Consider the following 18,876-nt stretch of genomic DNA (forward strand, 5'->3'; position numbering starts at 1 on the left):
TCATAAACTTGACAAAAATGCTGATCCTTCAAATGTATTCTGTTAGGTAGGAAAGGATGAACTTAATCAGATAATAGCCTTTTTTCATCTCTGTAGCTTGCAAGGCTGATTGATTTTAACACTTTTCATGGATTTCCCTTTTTTTGCCTTTGTTTTTTGTGGATTTGGTTTTTTTTTTTTAAGTTTTTATCTTTGGGGTTTGTGGTTTGGGTTGGATTTTTTTTTTTTGGTGCTCTTTTGGTTTGGGTCTTTTGTGTGGCTGAGGTTTTTGGAGGGTGTTAGGGGTCATTTGGTTTCGGTTGTTTGGGTGTTTTGGTTTGATTATTTGTTTTGGGGGTTTGTTTTTAGCTTTTATTTTTCAGTTTTCTGAATATAAAAGTGAAGATTACATTGATTAGATGCTTGAGCGTGTCCAGAGAAGGGCGAAGAGGCTGGGGAGAGGCCTTGAGCACAGCCCTACGAGGAGAGGCTGAGGGAGCTGAGATTTGTTAGCCTGGAGAAGAGGAGGCTCAGGGGTGACCTTATTGCTGTCTACAGCTACCTGAAGGGTGGTTGTGGCCAGGAGGAGGTTGCTCTCTTCTCTCAGGTGGCCAGCACCAGAACAAGAGGACACAGCCTCAGGCTGTGCCAGGGGAGATTTAGGCTGGAGGTGAGGAGAAAGTTCTTCCCTGAGAGAGTCATTGGACACTGGAATGGGCTGCCCGGGGAGGTGGTGGAGTCGCTGTCCCTGGAGCTGTTCAAGGCAGGACTGGACGTGGCACTTGGTGCCATGGTCTGGCCTTGAGCTCTGTGGTAAAGGGTTGGACTTGATGATCTGTGAGGTCTCTTCCAACCCTGATAATACTGTGATACTGTGATTGAGAAAGTACCAGACAGATGTAACCATGCAAGTGTAGTCCTGTTTTGACTTGAGTAAAAGTTTCTACATCAGCTGCTTTGCATTAAGAGGCGATCCCTGTTCGTTCCGTGTAGTGCAAAGTACACATCTCTTGTGCTGGCTTTTAAACTATCAACCTTAGAAGCTGTGATTGGAAAATATCTCAGCCATCTGTTTAAAGGAATATTTTTGTTTGTGGTTTTTGATTCAAAGGAGCTTTTCATGCAGGTCAGGTGCATCAAGGATGATGTTTTAATGTATAAATGTTTTAACGTGTGATGTATAATGATGTGTTTTGGTGGAGACATATATGCTAGTAAGATTCATGATCCTTTCCTGCACTTGAGACCTTGACCTCAGGTTCTTTCCCTGCTCCCTGTTGTTATTCTCCTATTGGTAAAATGGATTTTTGCTTGCCTCTGTGTGATGGTTTGAGTGTTACCCACCCCCTCACACTTAAGATAATCATCCAGACTAGACTCAGTGGCTCTGGAGAATTGAACCAAGCTTTATATTTACAGTGTAGCACAATATACAAACAGGTATTTACAACATATACAGCTATGGACAGAAATACACAGGTTAAAAAGTGATACAGAAACACTGCAGCCCTTCCAGAAACCAGAGAGGGGCTCCCAACTACCCTTCCACCTTCTCCCCACCCACCTTACCTCAGACTTTGCCTTATGTTCAAGGTGAGTTTGGAGGGTTGGCCAGGGGAATTAGGAAGCAGGTGGATTAGTCAGGCAGCAAGTTAGGCTAGAGAGAAAAGTGCAGCCCAAAAAGAACAGAGAGAGACTCCCTTATCTGTTTATGTTCTTGTTCTTATACATCTCAGCAAACCTATGAGTGCAGCAGACAGCACCGTCCCTGGAGGTGTTCAAGAAAAGCCTGTATGAGGCACTTAGTGCCATGGTCTGGTTGATTGGCTAGGGCTGGGTGCTAGGTTGGACTGGATGATCTTGGAGGTCTCTTCCAACCTGCTTGATTCTATGAGTCTATGATTCTATTCTATACACAGCCTATAGTGTAATTCTTCTCACCAAAACATTCTAGCTAAGGCTCAAAGTAACACACTCTGTGGAGCCCTTTGAGATTGTTGGGGGGAAAGCAGTGGATATTTGATGAGTGGAGTATGTAAGGATAAGACACATGGGAAGTAGTATAGTGTCCACTGAAACTGGCAGATGCCTTTTGTCTTAGAGTTTTAATCAGATTAGTTCTTGGGTAAGAGTTCTGCATGGTATAGCATGTGTGTACAGATCATGCACAGCTGTGATCTAACTGTGACTGTGTTAAAAATAGGCTTTTTAATACAATCTGTGGTTTACAAAATGTTTCTAGTAACTAGATCTTTGTTGTATAAACTCTTCTGCTTTTGATTCATGTCTGGGTGTAATGATTTGATTTTATATGACCTGGAACTGTTGGAGCAGGTCCAGGGGAGGCCATGAAGATGATTGGGGGCTGAAGAATCTCCCTTATGGAGACAGCCTGAAAGAGTTGGGGTTGTTCAGCCTGGAGAAGAAAAGGCTTCAAGGAGACCCCAGAGTGGCCTTCCAGTGTCCCTGCCCATGCCAGGGGGGATTGAAAGTAGATGATCGTTAAGGTCCCTTCCAACCCAAACCATTCTCAGGGCTCTGAGTGGCCTTTGTGACAACCTGAGGGATGCAAGGCTTGTGCCTGATGCTACATCCCCACCATGCCTGCATTGATCACAGTATCACAGTATCACCAAGGTTGGAAGAGACCTCACAGATCATCAAGTCCAACCCTTTACCACAGAGCTCAAGGCCAGACCATGGCACCAAGTGCCACGTCCAGTCCTGCCTTGAACAGCTCCAGGGACGGCGACTCCACCACCTCCCCGGGCAGCCCATTCCAGTGTCCAATGACTCTCCAAGTGAAGAACTTTCTCCTCACCTCCAGCCTAAATTTCCCCTGACGTAGCTTGATGATGACATGGGGAGGGGCAGTCTTGTGCCCACCTTTGGCCTTAAAAGAGCTTGACCTGCACCCCGGTCTAGGAACTACGGAGCCAGATACTGGTGCAGGCAGCACAGCATGATGCTAAAGTCAGTGCAGGCAGAGCTGTGCTACAGATGGCTTCCAAAATGGATTTGGTCAGGCATTGGAACAAGCTGCCCAGGGAGATGGTGGAGTCACTGTCCCTGGAGATATGTGTACATGGTGCTTTGGGATATGGTTTAGTTGTCTTAGTGGTGTTAGCTTGATGGTTGGACCCAAAGATCTTAGAGGTCTTTTCCAACTGAAACAATTCTGTGATTCAAAATGTGAAGGGATTCTGCCCTGTTTCTATATTAAAGCAGTCCTGATAGTCTCAATGTCAGCAGAAACTAAAACAGAGTTTGACTGAGATATAAGGTGCTTGATAATTTAGTGTTTCCCACTCTAGAACAGTAAAGTTTTGGAGGTTTGCTTTACATCAGCATTTCACAGTCATTCTAAGACATTAAATCTTATACCCATGGGATTATTTAGAAGTTGAGGTTTTTCCCTTGAATGGATGAATTTTGATTTGAACATACAGGTGGCAAAGATCCACAGAGGTCTGGCTGCATTTATTGAGTCATACACAGTAAGCTCTGTAATTTTGGGCTTTAGGCTTTGCTTTTTGGGGGGTGGCATCCTGCAGTAGAAGGCTGTGAGTGGTGTGCAGTTAACTCTACAGAACTGCATTGTTACTTAAGGGACTGTACACCAGTTTCTTCCTGTTCATAGTAATTCTGGGGATCATGGCAGTATTGTGTAGCCTGAGCCCCTGGGTGGGATAGACATAAAAATCTATCCAATACTTCCAAAGCCAAGTAGTGCTTGTGGATGTTTGTCCTTTGCATGAACACAGTTTTTGTCTACAGACTGACTTTACAGTGGAATCATAGAATGGTTTAGGTTGGAAGGGACCTCAAGGATCATCCACTTCCAACCCCCTGCCATAGGCAGGGACACCTCCCACTAGAACAAATTGCTCAAGGCCTCATCCAACCTGGCCTTGAATACCTCCAGGGAGGCTGTGGAGCACAGAAGCACCCAATGTGATCTTTGATCACATTGGGTGCTCCTGTGCTCCACAACCTCCCTGGGAAACCTGTGCCAGTGTCTCACCACCCTCACTGCAAAGAACCCTTTCCTAACATCCAGTTTGAAACTCCCCTCTGCCAGTTTAAACCCATTCCCCCTTGTCCTGTCATTACCAGACCTTGTCAATAGTCCCTCCCCAGCCTTCCTGTATGTCTCCTTCAGATACTGTAAGGCCACTATAAGATATCCTCCAGGCTGCAGGGCCCCAACTCTTGCAGCCTGACCTCAATAGCTTAGTTAATTCCCTTTTCTGCTAGGTTAAGCTGACTTCTGCCCCAGATACTCTGGAGTAGCTTGAAACTGAATGTCTTCTAGAAGCTCCTGGAGCCCAGCAGACAGCTACTGCTCAAGGAGCCTGTATGGCTGATGAATTAATTTCTGCCCCATTAAAATTAAAAACAAATAAATAATTGCTCCAGGGTGCTGGCATGTTGTAATATAAGTAATAAATTCCCAGTAAATGATATTTATACTGAAACAGGGAGGCACCATGTATCTTTGGTGATTTATACACACAATCTGCCAAGTTACCCAGCTAATATTAATTTGTGGGAGATGTCAACCTTGGTCTGCAAGATAATTTAGATTATTCCTTCTATGGTTCCAATGCATTCACATCAAGCTGTGGGAAGAATGAAATATTAATAAAGGACTTGAAAATGGGAATTATTATGGGAAAAGAGAAGCTCCATACGTTCCTGAATAAAACTTCATGCTTATTCTGTTGTGTCTGTAGTTTTCTAGGCTGTGTTCCTAACCATGGTATTTGAATACCATCACGTAGTCCATTAAGTAGCATGTTCAGCAGATCATTATACCTTGTCACTGAGGAGAGGATTAAATGGTGATATTGTATCTATTAATCTGGGAAACTGTGCTTCAATTACAGCAGGCTGGAGAACAGATGAAGAGATGACTTTCCTTGGTGCATGGCTTTGATAGAGTGTCAGTGGTTTGCTCAATTTGGTGTTTTTTCTAATGTATTTCTTCATACAATATTGAAAGTCCACATACTGATACAGAAGAATTACCTTTCTCTTACTTCACAGGGTGTTAGGGGTGGAAGGGACCCAATGAGATCATCCAGTCCAACCCCCCTACCAGAGCAGGACCACACAATCTATCTCAGGCCACAGAGGAACACATCCAGACAGGTCTTGAAACTCTCCAGACAAGGAGACTCCACAGCCTCTCTGGGGAGCCCGTTCCAGTGCTCTGGGACCCTTACAGTTAGTAAGTTCCCTTGTGTGTTGAGCTGGAACCTCCTGTGCTGCACCTTACATCCATTCCTTTTTGCCCTGTCGCAGGGAGCAGGTGAGCAGAGCCTGTCCCCCACTCCTGACCCCCAAGCACTCAGCACTCAAGTAGCCCCAGCCACTTGACACCCACCCCTTAGATATTCTTACACATTGATTAGATCTTCTCTCAGTCTTCTGTTCTCCAAACTAAGCAGCCCCAGGTCCCACAGCCTCTCCTCATCAGGCAGTGTTCCGGTCTCCTAATTATCCTCCTAGCCCTCTGCTGGACCCTTTCCAGCAGATCCCTGTCCCTCTTAAACTGGGGAGCCCAAAACTGAACACAGTATTCAAGATGAGGTCTCAACAGGGCAGAGTAGAGGGGGAGGAGAACCTCCCTTGATCTGCTGGACTCACTCTTCTTAATGTTAATACTTTTTAGTTGTCAAATGACATCAAAAGTCACGTAAAGAAAAGAATGTTAGAACCTGTCTGTCCAAGGAGAAAAGAAAAGTCAGTATTATTTAAAATCACCAAGCAAGTAAGCAGTTAACCTCCAAGGAAGAGGTGAAGAATAAAAAAAAGACTGAAATCTATTTAGATAAGAATACATCCACTGCAGAGGAAAACAGACCAGAACATTCTTCCTCCTGGTACTTGGAAAGGAAAAAGTCCATCTGCCAACACTTGAGGTCAGAGGGGATAAAAGGAAACATCAACCAAAGTTATGATAAAAAATTAAACAAATGCTTTAGACTATTCCCTTGCAGCATTCACACTCCACTGTTAGTGGAAGGCTGCTGGTGAAAGGTCTGGAACACAGTGTGGCCAGCAGGACAAGGGAGGTTCTTCTGCCCCTGTACTCAGCACTGCTCAGGCCACACCTTGAGTGCTGTGTCCAGTTCTGGGCTCCTCAATTCAAGAGAGATGTTGAGGTGCTGGAATGTGTCCAGAGAAGGGCAACGAAGCTGGTGAGGGACCTGGAGCACAGCCCTGTGAGGAGAGGCTGAGGGAGCTGGGGGTGTGCAGCCTGGAGAGGAGGAGGCTCAGGGCAGAGCTCATTGTTTTCTGCAGCTCCCTGAAGGGAGGCTGTAGCCAGGTGGGGTTGGTCTCTTCTGCCAGGCAACCAGCAACAGAACAAGGGGACACAGTCTCAAATTGTTCTGAGATAGGTCTAGGCTGGATATTAGGAGGAAGTTGTTGTCAGAGAGAGTGATTGGCATTGGAATGGGCTGCCCAGGGAGGTGGTGGAGTCACCATCCCTGGAGGTGTTCAAGCCAAGCCTGGATGAGGCACTTAGTGCCATGGTGTGGTTGATTGGCTAGGGTTGGGTGCTAGGTTGTCCTGGATGATCTTGGAGGTCCCTTCCAGCCTGGTTGATTCTATCACAGTATCACAGTATCATCAGGGTTGGAAGAGACCTCACAGATCATCAAGTCCAACCCTTTACCACAGAGCTCAAGGCTAGACCATGGCACCAAGTGCCACGTCCAACCTTGCCTTGAACAGCCCCAGGGACGGTGACTCCACCACCTCACATGATTCTCTGACTGTAAGTGTGTGCACAGGGACACAGAGGGCTATATAGTTAGGTGATATTAGCTAGATGTAAGAAAATGGAGAAGTTATGTAGGGGTTTTCAAACCTGCATCCTGGCAGGAGAAACAGCTGGTGGGAATGGTGACAGGTAAAAATTCTATCAAGTTTTAATTAACCAAATTAATTCCTTCTTTTGACTACATAATTGAGAGGAAAGTTTTCCAGAGTGAGGTTCTCCTGCAGTCTTTGCCTTTTCTTTCACATGTAACAAAAATTTCATGAAGCTAACCCCTTTAAGAGCCTCACCTTCATCAAGCTGTGTGTTTTTCAGTTCTCATTTGTTTTAAAAGCAATCGTATAAAACCCAGGTGGGGAAGGAACTAGCAAAACTTGTATGTTCAGCTGAGACAAGTTCACAGCCAGAGTTTCCAGGTGGTTTTAATAAGCTGGTGATTATAACAGCAGCCACGAGGTTTGAAAAGCTTGTTCTGAAAAGGCTGCTTGGCAGAGCAGGAGAGGCAGTGGCTCAGCACCCAGTCGGATGTGGCTCTTCGTGAATCAAAAAGGTATGGTAAGAGATTGTCCTATGGTGTGGTAGATTATAGATTGCTTTGTAATGGAGCCCTGGGCTGCAATGGGAAGTGGCATTGCACAGGGTTGTGCTGCCTGGGTTTGGTTGTCTCTGCTCTGCTCCAGTGGCACCCTTGGTTGTATCAGGAGTAGTGTGGCCAGCAGGACAAGGGAGGTTATAATGCCCTGTACTCAGCACTGGTCAGGCCACACCTTGAGTACTGTGTCCAGTTCTGGGCTCCTCAATTCAAGAGAGATGTTGAGGTGCTGGAAGGTGTCCAGAGAAGGGCAGCAAAGCTGCTGAGGGGCCTGGAGCACAGCCCTGTGAGGGGAGAGGCTGAGGGAGCTGGGGGTGTGCAGCCTGCAGAAGAGGAGGCTCAGCGCAGACCTCATTGCTGTCTATAACTACCTGAAGGGAGGCTGTAACCAGGTGGGGTTGGTCTCTTCTGCCAGGCAAGCAGCAACAGAACAAGGGGACACAGTGTGAAGTTGTGCCAGTGGAGGTCTAGGCTGGATGTTAGGAGGAAGTTGTTGGCAGACAGAGTGATTGGCATTGGAATGGGCTGCCCAGGAGGTGGTGGAGTCGCCTGGAGGTGTTGAAGCAAAGCCTGGCTGAGGCACTTAGTGCCATGGTCTGGTTGATTTGCCAGGGCTGGGTGCTAGGTTGGACTGGCTGAGCTTGGAGGTCTCTTCCAACCTGGCTGATTCTATGATTCTCTGTTCCTAGTATTGTGTGTCACCAGAAATACAGGAACTGGAGGGGTAGCAGGAGGTGATGTGAGTGAAAGCAGTGTAAATGTGGATTGTCCTCTGGGTTAAAATACCCCCACTAGGGAAAATGCAGAGACTGCTTCCTGAATGCTTCTGAGCAGCAGTATTTCTCCTAACTGGAGTGGGCTTTGCTTGGTGTGTTCCATGTGCCTGCTTTGCAGTAGAGACAAAACTAGGAAGCACAAAGTGCAGGCTTTGGAAGTGCATTAATTCAGTGTGCTGCTGTACCATCTATTTTTTGACACTTGTAAATGTGTTTATCTTGTGCTTTTACTGAAACAATTAGCTCATCCTCACTATTCTCTCTAAAAGTCTTGATGATGAGCAGTTAATTATGAAATCATTTTATCACAGTTTCTTAAATGCAGATTGTTGATTGACCAATGACAACATCTTAATCATTACCTGTAACTCTTTCTGATTTATCTTGTTTTACAGTAAGCTATATTTAATAATAGCAACCTTGCTTTGCCTGCAACTCTCTGGAGACTTGCTTAAGCAATAATTAGTTGCAGATGCAGCTCATTTGTGCCCTGATTCACACCCGTTCAGCCCCAGCGAGGTCAGGCCTTTCACATTTGTGTTTTCCATCTTGAAGCAAACAGTATGCTGATAGAAAGCAGAGTATGAAAAAGGCATGGTGTGGGATTTGGGTGTAAATTCTGCCTGTGGGTTTTGCTTTACCGCTTCTGGAGGTCCTTCCTTGAGGGATCCCAGCTATATCAAGGTGATAGGGACTGCTTTTGTTCTGCCAGGTGATTTATTTTGGCTGAAAACTGGAAACATTACTTTTGACCAATTCACAGAGCAGGTCACCTGGCTTTATTTTGTAGGCTGATATTCCTGGCCAACTTTCTGTACTCCCTAAAATCTTTCCTTCTTGGATGTGATGGGACAGGAAAAGCAGGGCTGATGGCAGTTCAGCAAGTTTCAGGAAAGCAGAAGCCAGGGTAGAGAAAAGCAGCTCTATTCACACCACTCCCTAGGAGGAATGGTACTGTGCTTTCAGCAGACATCAGGCAGTCCCTAGGGGAAACAGCTGCTGCGAGTGCCTTGCCTCCAGGATGGGGGAACCCTAAATCAGATTACACAGGCTGTTAAACACTGCTGAAGCTAACCACAGGACGCAAAATCCATTGAAAATCCAAGTTCCATTAGTTTTGCTGTCCAGCTTCCCATGGTGACTACAAGGAGGTGTTGCTGTGAGATGCAGAACACCTTTAGCTGAAGAGGAGCCTGATGGTTGCTGTTCACTTGGCTTCAGCCTCTCCTGGGTCTTAGGGGGATTTAGAGGGGTAATCACACCTCTTCTTAGCAGGCATTAGTGAAGAGGATGTGGGAAATCATCCTATGATAGGTTTTAGTCATGAAATTGTGAAAGTGCTTTTGCCTGTGTGTGCCAAGTAAGGAAAGCTCCATATATTTCAATGCATTGTCTTTGGGTAGCAATGAAAAAGATAGCTGACCACTTGATTTTTCTGGGAAAGAAAGGGGCATTATCAAGGAAGATACTGGAAAAGTTAATTAGAATACTAAATGAGCAAATATTTTACTGTCATTACTTAAGCTTTCCTAGGAAAAGAGATAACTTAACATTAATTGCCTATCAGAGAAATGGTGGAGGATTGTGACAAATGAATATGTGGGATGCAAGGGCTGAAGATTGAGATGCAGGAGAGAAATAGTGCAAAACAAATAAAATTAATATTGGTAATTTGTGAATGTTTGTGTCAGGAATGGTTGAAAAATGTTTTAAAAATGGAATTAATCTTGGATGTGTGTGCATGTGCATGCAGGGTTTTTTTATTGGATTAGCAGGGACATCTTTCAGAGTTATGAAACACAAACTGTATTCTCCAATACTGAGATCTCTTCTAATTGCCAGAAGTACAGTAAATGTCCCTATCGTTCTCCGGGTTTAATCTCAGCATAATTAGCTCCTTGCACAATAGAGTGTTTAATTTGAATGGCTGCCAAGGCTCATTAAGTTAGAGAAGTAGTTCCTGAGATCTCTGTTGTTAAAATTGGGACTTCAATAGGAGAGATTTTCACTGAAGGTGTCATAGAGTTCTCATTTGGTATTCCAGTATTAATTTTAGGCAGAAAACTAAATATTTAAAGAGATAGTGATGCATCTTTTTACCAGGTGCTAGAGGCAGGACTCACATATTGCTCAGAACTGTACCTGCAATCTCACAGAGCTTTCAGAGGGAACTGGGAGCAAATCAGTGTGCAGTTACTCCTGCCTTAAGCTGTGCAAGGAAATAGTTTTCTAAAGAACCACAGAATCAGTCAGGATTGGAAGGGACAAGAAGGATCATCTAGTTTCAACCCCACTGCCATGCCCAGGGACACCCTACCCTAGAGCAGGCTGCCCACAGCCTCAGCCAGCCTGACCTTAAACACCTCCAGCCATGGGGACTCAACCACCTCCCTGGGCAACCCATTCCAGCCTCTCACCACTCTCAACAACTTCCTCCTCATGTCTAGCCTGAACCTCCCCACCTCCAGCTTTGCTCCATTCCCCCCAGTCCTGTCACTCCCTGAGAGCCAAAAAAGTCCCTCCCCAGCTTTTTTGTAGCCACAAGAAGGTCACCTGGGAGCCTTCTCTTCTCCAGACTGAACAGCCCCAACGCTTTCAGTCTGTCCTCATAGGAGAGGTGCTCCAGCCCTCTGATGGTCCTCATGGCCCTTTTCTGGACATGCTCCAGCATCTCCACATCCCTGTAATGGGGGCTTCAAACCTGGATGGGGGAGGTGGATCCATTTTTGCTGCTGCTAGTTGCAAAGTAATTACCCTTCTTAATATGGAGAATAAGAACCCTTACAGGCAATATCATCGAGAGGGGTTTGTAATAATGAAATCCTTTCATCAAATCTTTTCAGTCATATTAAACATCAGTTCATTATGAATTCTCAACTCTGATTATCTCTGTTCTACTTCTCTGGGTTGTTTTCCAACTGCAGAAAACTATTTCCAATGCCTGTAGCTGGCAGAAGGACTACAGTGCTGACTGAAGACAATTTTGCTCCTCATCTTACCTGGCAATTGCCTGTGACTCATTCATGTTGTCACCTAAATTAAAGTGATTGCTAGACTGCATCATTGTGATGGATCTTAGAGTTCTGGGGTTTTCTTCAGAATAGAATACTGACAGTGCTGCTTCGTGTCACTTTTGGACTGTTGGAGACTAGATCTCAAAGGCTGTACCAAAAACATTTGACAAATATCAGGAGTCAGTGAGTGCATTGCAGAGTTGGAGGCAGGTTCTGTGCAGAATGGCATGCTTCTTTACAACACTGGGCTCTTGTCTGTGTTGCTTGTTGCTTAAGGTGCAAGCTGATGTGAAGGAAAGGAGCCCCTCAAAAACCAGCAAGTGACTTGTCTAGAAGCCCTATTATTTTTCTCTCAGCTGATATATTTTGTTCTTTCCTGAAGCCTGAACTTTTTTGATTTATAGTGCAGATGGTGTCTGTTCTTTATCATGTGCTTTCTGATGGATTCAGGACAGTCGAAATTACAAGATAAAACAGTGAAGAATCAGACCTCTCAAGGAAAGAAACTCACTCTATTTATTGCTGACAGTGCTGAAATCTGACATTTGAGAAATCTATACCAGATGTCTTTGCATGTATGTCTTCTGCTTCTTCATACTGACCTCTTTCCTATCTCTTCAGATTTCACAGCACCAGACTGTTGGACATGGTGTCTGAAACACACAAGAGGGTTATTGTTGGAGTCTCTCCTGGTTTGTGCAGATGTGAAATAAATAATGATCTTTTGGTGGATCACATTTCTTCAGATGTGGCACATTATCTGCATGAGTGTTTCAGTTGGTTCACCACGGGTGTTAGTATGTCTGTATGGAAAAAAATCCCATGTCCTTTCTTGGATGGGAGGTTGACTATGAGCCAGCAGTGTGCTCTGGTGGCCAGGAGGGCCAATGCCATTCTGGGATGTATTAGAGGGGCTGCGGTTAGTAGGTTGAGAGAGGTTCTCCTGCCCCTCTACTCTGCCCTGGTGAGGCTGCATCCGGAGTACTGTGCCCAGTTCTGAGCACCCCAATTCAGGAGGGACACAGGGAAAGCCTGGATGAGGCACTTAATGCCATGGTCTAGTTGATTGGATAGGGCTGGGTGATAAGTTGGACTGGATGATCTTGGAGGTCTTTTCCAATCTCATTGATTCTATGATTCAGACTGCTTGAGAGAGTCCAGCACAGAGCCACAAAGGTGATGAAGGGAACAGAACATCTCTCATATCTCTGAAACAGTCTGGGAGAAGTGTACAGGCATGAACTTAAAACAGCTGAATTCTATTCCAAATGCCCTGGTTCAGAAGAAAAGAGGAAATTCATCTTCATTTTTGTTTTCCCTATGATCCTTCTACTACATTGTTTTAATACTGCATGTTTGCTCTGTGGGACAAGAACTGTCTCTTCCCCTGTTTGTGAAGGACATGATAAGATCCTGGGCTCACCTGGGTCTCTAACTTCTGCCACAATATCAGCACAAATTAGTTCTAGCTTCAGCCTGCAGAAGGATGTGGAGGGTGAACTATTTGGTGAATTAAGAAGAGCTTAGAGAGCTTAGGTGTCAGTATTAGCATGAATTGCACATTGCCTTAAAATGGCTCTTCACATCTTCTGCATGTTCCAGTGGAGGCGATGGTGCTGTAGGTGTTGCTTTTCCCAGTATGTGATTACAGTGCCCCATAATGAAGTGTCTCAGATACATCTTCAGAAGAACAGCAGAATGGCCATAGTGGTCCAACTTAGAGATCTGCTTAGCCCAGCATTTTGTATCTTTTGGTGCCTCAGTAAGACAGGCTCCTGATTAGGGCGGAGTGTGGGGAGGCGGCAATGTGTCTGCAGTCTGCCCTGCCAGACAGTGATGGGCTGTGGATGAGGGGCTTCTGCAGCCAGAATGTGTATCTGTATCATTGTTTTTAATAGCCCAAGATTCGATTTTCTCCCAGGCATTTGTCTAAATGACTTTTTGCACCATTTTATTGGGTTTGGCCTCTGCAATGTCTCATGGTAGTGCATTCATTAGGCAAAAGGGAGAAGCAGTATTTTATTGTTAACTTACTGCTTTGTAATTCCACCTGATGCTCTGGAGCTCATGTTGGCACAAAGCATGAACAGTAGCTCTGTGTTCATCCTTTCCACACAGTTTTTGCTCTTTAAATATTGGTAGTGTATTCCTTTCCCTCCACCTTGGACCACTTCTTTTCCTTTTGCAGACAGAAGCCATTGCATACCTGTGCTTGTACTTCATCCCTGTACTGAAAACTCTTATCCATACTTTTTTTGAGCAGAGTGAGCAGATCTGCTCTCAATGTTCAGGTCATGGATTTTAAAGATAGTAGTTATTGTGTTTCACTCCTCTCATTCTTTCATAGTAAATCCTTGAGTTCTGTTTGCTTTGGAGCTGCTGTGGATCATGGAGGTGACACACAGAGAACTGCCAGCCTAAGTGATTACTCTGAAGTCTTCCCTGAATATTAACAGCTAATTTCAAGTCCATCATTGTATACATAATTAGGGTTGATTCTGCACTGATTGTCATTGAATTTCATCTGCTATTTATTGCACAATGATGCAAAATCCTTGGACAACTCTTTGCAGTCATTTTTGGTGCAGGACAGGTGGCAAGATCTATCAGTCACCAGACTCATCTATTTTTAAGTTATCCACAGATAACTTTTAAACTCCTTTTCCCATGTAGGATTTGAGCATCTGTCTTTAGTGGGAATCTCTTCAGTGTCAACTTACTTCTGTGGAAGAACCTACCCACTTATTACTGCCATTCCCTATTTTTAATCAGGATTGATTTAATATGCCATGTGAACATGTGTTTAGTTTGATACATTAGTGCTGCTCCACTTAGGGTATCCTTATTTTAGGTAAAAGTAGGTTGTGAGGTTCAACAAGACCAAGAGTGAGGTCTTGCATCTGGGACAAGACCATCTCAAGCACAGACCCAGGCTGGGCAGTGAGTAGCTGGAGAGTAGCCCTGAGGAGAGGGACTTGGGGGTGCTGTTGGACGAGAATCTTAACATGAGCCAGCAGTGTGCACTTCCAGCCCAGAGAGCCAAGCAGAGCCTGGGCTGCTGCAGGAGAAGTGGCCAGCAGGGCCAGGGAGGTGATTCTCCTCCTCTACTCTGCTCTGCTGAGACCCCACCTGGAGTACTGCATCCAGTTCTGGAGCCCCCATTGCAAGAAGGATGTGGAGATGCTGGAGCATGTCCAGAGAAGGGCCAGGAGGATGCTCAGAGGGCTGCGGCAGCTCTGCTGTGAGCACAGACTGGAAGAGTTGGGGCTGTGCAGGCTGGAGAAGAGAAAGCTATCAGGTGACCTTCTTGTGGCTTTCCAGGATCTGAAAGGGGCCTACAGAAAAGCTGGGGAGAGACTTTTGAGGCTGCCAGGGAGTGACAGGACTGGGGGGAATGGAGCAAAGCTGGAGGTGGGGAGATTCAAGCTGTCTGTGAGGAGGAAGTTGTTGGGCATGAGAATGGTGAGAGCCTGGAATGGACTGCCCAGGGAGGTGGTTGAGTCCCCATGGCTGGATGTGTTTAAGGTCAGGCTGGATGGGGCTCTGGGCAGCCTGCTCTAGGGTAGGGTGTCTCTGGCCATGTCAGAGGGGTTGGAACCAGATGATCCTTGTGGTCCCTTCCAACCCTGACTGATTCTATTAATTAAGTGGAACTATGTTTAAGTTCATTCACTCTCCTAGCTTTCTCTGCTAGGTTTTGTACCAGTTTAATGCTAACAGATTAGTTTATGTTGGTATCAGAGCACATGAGAAACCTTTACAGAGATGAGCACACGTGGAGCTTGCAGTAACATTTAATTCCAAAATGTGCAAGAAAAATCAATGAAATATATTTTTAACTAAATTGGGGCCTTAAGGGAGCTCTTTAATATCTAAAGTTACTGCTCTGAATTTATATTCTCTAGATTTGTTGGAGTCACTGAATTCACCTAAATATTTCAACATTTAATGAAACACTACCATATATTACTTTTTAAGGATCTCAGAAGCTGTCATTTAGAGATCTCTTTCTCTTCATCAAATAATTAAAAGCATTAAACTTCAGCAGCCAATTTTTGAAGTCAGGGTAGTGCTGGACCTTCTATATTGTTATGTTAAAACCAAACCTAAAAATAACCAATGACACATAAATGCTGCAAATCTTCATCTCTTTCTCCTTACAGGCTCTGATTGAGCCAGTAGAAGCAGACTAGACCTGAAAAGGTTGGGAAGAGAGGATGAAAGGTCCTTGGGGAAACGGCAGGATTAAATTGCATAGTTAGTAATCTGTGTGAGTTGAGGAGCTGTGAAGAAGACATGACTTTCATCCTAAATGGGTATTTAAAACCAAGTACCATCTTGCCATTTGTAGAAGTGTGAAACTGAATTTCCTTACCTTGATCCTGCTTAGTGCATGTAGTCCACTTAGCAGTCCTTAGAATAAGTGATATTCAAGGCTGAAAGAGCAAAGAGAAGGGATTGTCCTTTGGAACTTTTCACCTCCAGTGGACATCCTGCTAGGGAGGATCCATTTAAGGGAGAAAGGAAATGCTTTCAGAGTAGCTTGCATTCAGACACATTTTTAATGACCACCTGCAAGTTGCTGTAAAATGTGAGAAGGAAAATGTAGTTCCACGAGGGAATTGGCAAAGGTGGGTTTGCAAGCCTTTTGCTCCACGTGTCAAGCCTGGGAATGGCTGTGGAAAGAGCTCCTTGTGGGGAGCATATAGGTCTGGCTGCCTGCAGGCAAGTAAAAATCCTGCAGGATCGTGATAAATCGTACTTGTGTCCAAAATGTCATCATATTATATTGCAATAGGGCTTATTTGGGGTTATAGTATTTTATGATTGAGTTTTTTCATGTTTAAGTAGGAGAAACTGCCTGCAGCATTGCAGAGGTATGAAAAACCCAAGACATAAGCAGAGCTGTTCTTACCAGCACGACTTCTTACCAAGTAGAATCTATACTCTTTCTGGAGTTTTGTGGAGAGAAGACAGAGTTTAATATGGCCAAGGGATTCCAGTAGAAAAACAGAAGTGGGATGAGGTTTTTGACCAAAGAGAGAATCTTGTCTCTGCCTTTTGCTAGAACTGCTCTTCAAACCAGTGCTGCAGCTCTTCTTCCATTAGCCCGCTGAGACAACCACAAAATACAGTATTGATTGGGCATAAAAGGGAGAGCATGGCCCATAGTCCTGCAGCTCTGGGTAGACAAATTCTGCCATTCCTAGTGCTAATGGCTAAATTATGACCTCAGCCCTGTCAGCCCAAATCTGGCCCTGCTGGAATCAATAATGCAGTTGGAACTAAGCTATATTTTGCCTTTCATCTCCATTAGGTCTGGAGGTTGACAGTAGAGAGTAGGAATTGGCGGTTTGCCTTGGACTACAGAGATGGCCAAAAGTATGAAAATATGATCTTGTTGTTCACTCAAATGAACGTCTGCCACAGGCTACTGAATCTTACCACACTTGTTTTGCTCATGAAATATTGTTTGAACTGTGGTGATTACTCAGCTGGTCTTTCATTTGCATTCATATTTTAATCTATATTCTTCCTAAAGGAGAACTGCAGTTATTTTATGCTTAATTAAGTGTAAACAAATGATGGCTTGGTTTTTACCTTTTTGGGGGCTTTTATTTCTTTCTTTACATGCCTGCTTTTCATCTGCACTTGAAAACTGATCCAAGAAGGGATGGGTCTCTTTTAAATAAATGAAAGCTTGATCAAAGCACCAATCGATACATGCTGGTGGTTCCTGGGTGCTAAGTAAACTAATGAAGTGCTATGTGTACCCTGCCAATAAAAGGTGAAATATGGCTCCTGTTTTCCTAATATTACTCCTGGAGCTTTGCAGCTGGAGCTAAACTGCTACTTTTCTTGTAAATTGAGTTGTAAAGCGCTTGTGCCAAAATGACAAGGAGTTGCTTCAGAAGTTGGATGAATGCAAGCCTTCCTTTGGCCAAATTACTGGGAGCCCAAGTTTAAGTGTATTGTGAGGGTGAAGAATGTCTCTGTTGTGTTCGCTGGGTAATGTGGACAGCGTTGGATGTGAGCCACTGAACTCCAAAAGGGATTGCGTAGGGTTGAGATGTATGCGAGAGTTGGAATCTGCAGAGAGGTTGACAGAGAAGGTAACAGCAGAAATTGGAGACCTCTTCACTGCTCTTTTCTGACACTTTTTAATCATTTTGTTTCTGGCAAAGAGGCTGTGAATTCTTAATGTTACAGTCTGAGGGAAACATGGAAAGCGGCCACAGACTGCTTGGATATAGATGTATCCTATAAGAACTAGTAATATATTAAATATAAAGCCTTTTTATCTTCCTGATGCTAGAAGGAAACAAACAAAAATTGAAACAAAGCAAACAAAATTCCTCCCCCAAAAAAGAAAACCAAAACATTTATAGATTCCTTTAACTTGTTAAAGTTAACCCGCCTGAACATGAGCCAGCAGTGTGCCCAGGTGGCCAAGAGAGCCAGTGGCATCCTGGCCTGCACCAGGAATGGTGTGGCCAGCAGGAGCAGGGAGCTCATTCTGCCCCTGTACTCTGCACTGGTTAGACCTCACCTTGAGTACTGTGTTCAGTTCTGGGCCCCCCAATTTAGGAGGGACATTGAGATGTTTGAGCGTGTCCAGAGAAGGGCGACGAGGCTGGGGAGAGGCCTTGAGCACAGCCCTAGGAGGAGAGGCTGAGGGAGCTGGGATTGGTTAGCCTGGAGAAGAGGAGGCTCAGGGCAGACCTTATTGCTGTCTACAACTACCTGAAGGGTGGTTGTGGCCAGGAGGAGGTTGCTCTCTTCTCTCAGGTGGCCAGCACCAGAACAAGAGGACACAGCCTCAGGCTGTGCCAGGGGAGATTTAGGCTGGAGGTGAGGAGAAAGTTCTTCCCTGAGAGAGTCATTGGACACTGGAATGGGCTGCCCGGGGAGGTGGTGGAGTCGCCGTCCCTGGAGCTGTTCAAGGCAGGACTGGACGTGGCACTTGGTGCCATGGTCTGGCCTTGAGCTCTGTGGTAAAGGGTTGGACTTGATGATCTGTGAGGTCTCTTCCAACCCTTATGATACTGTGATATTGTTATGTTAAAGTGATTCAGTAATGTCTTATTTTTCTTGTTGTTCTTTATGAGGAGGTCCAGCAGATAACCTCTCTTGCCCCTGTGAAGTTTCAGTGGATCATCGCATTCATCATTATAAGCATCTCACTTGCGTGAAGATTTTGATGCTTGCTTTTGGCAACCTTTCACTTCCATATGGTTAAGTGACTGTACAGGAATGTTTGCTTTTGTTTTTTTATGCAGCAGAAGTAGGTCCCTGGCCTTCCACTTGGAAATGTAACCGCAGTGCATTTTTACGTGATGTCCTTTGGTAATCTCTCAGTAATAATCCCTTTAGCTTTGATTAGAAGTGTCTATAGATCTACAGGCATTAGATTATTGCTGTACTTGGTGGTTGAAATCTAACATTCCAAAATGTTCATTTTTGTTGAGGTTTTTGAAAAATCACTCCAAATCACTTTGCTGTGATGCAAAAAGAACTAACAAAAGTTGTGATGTATTTACCGTAGCCAGGTGGGGTTGGTCTCTTCTGCCAGGCAACCAGCAACAGAACAAGGGGACACAGTCTCAAGTTGTGCTGGGGAAGGTCTGGGCTGGATGTTAGGAGGAAGTTGTTGGCAGAGAGAGTGATTGGCATTGGAATGGGCTGCCCAGAGAGGTGGTGGAGTCACCATCCCTGGAGGTGTTC

At 44.8% G+C, this 18,876-nt stretch overlaps 1 protein-coding gene across 3 annotated transcripts in view; it reads left to right on the forward strand.

The window, feature by feature from the left end:
- Positions 1–18,876, forward strand: part of PTPRG (protein tyrosine phosphatase receptor type G) — a 623,046-nt gene that overhangs the window by 220,009 nt on the left and 384,161 nt on the right. Inside the window, exon 1 of one of the 3 annotated variants that reach the window (XM_064156970.1) lies at positions 7,160–7,319. The exons of the other annotated variants lie outside the window; for them this stretch is intronic. Coding sequence (XP_064013040.1) covers positions 7,295–7,319 — 25 coding nt within the window. The 5' untranslated portion in view covers positions 7,160–7,294. Of the gene's footprint in view, positions 1–7,159; positions 7,320–18,876 lie in introns of those variants that run through there. 3 annotated transcript variants of the gene reach the window in all.

The sequence above is a fragment of the Pogoniulus pusillus genome, chromosome 16 (assembly GCF_015220805.1).
Source record: "Pogoniulus pusillus isolate bPogPus1 chromosome 16, bPogPus1.pri, whole genome shotgun sequence".
Lineage (NCBI taxonomy): Eukaryota > Metazoa > Chordata > Aves > Piciformes > Lybiidae > Pogoniulus > Pogoniulus pusillus.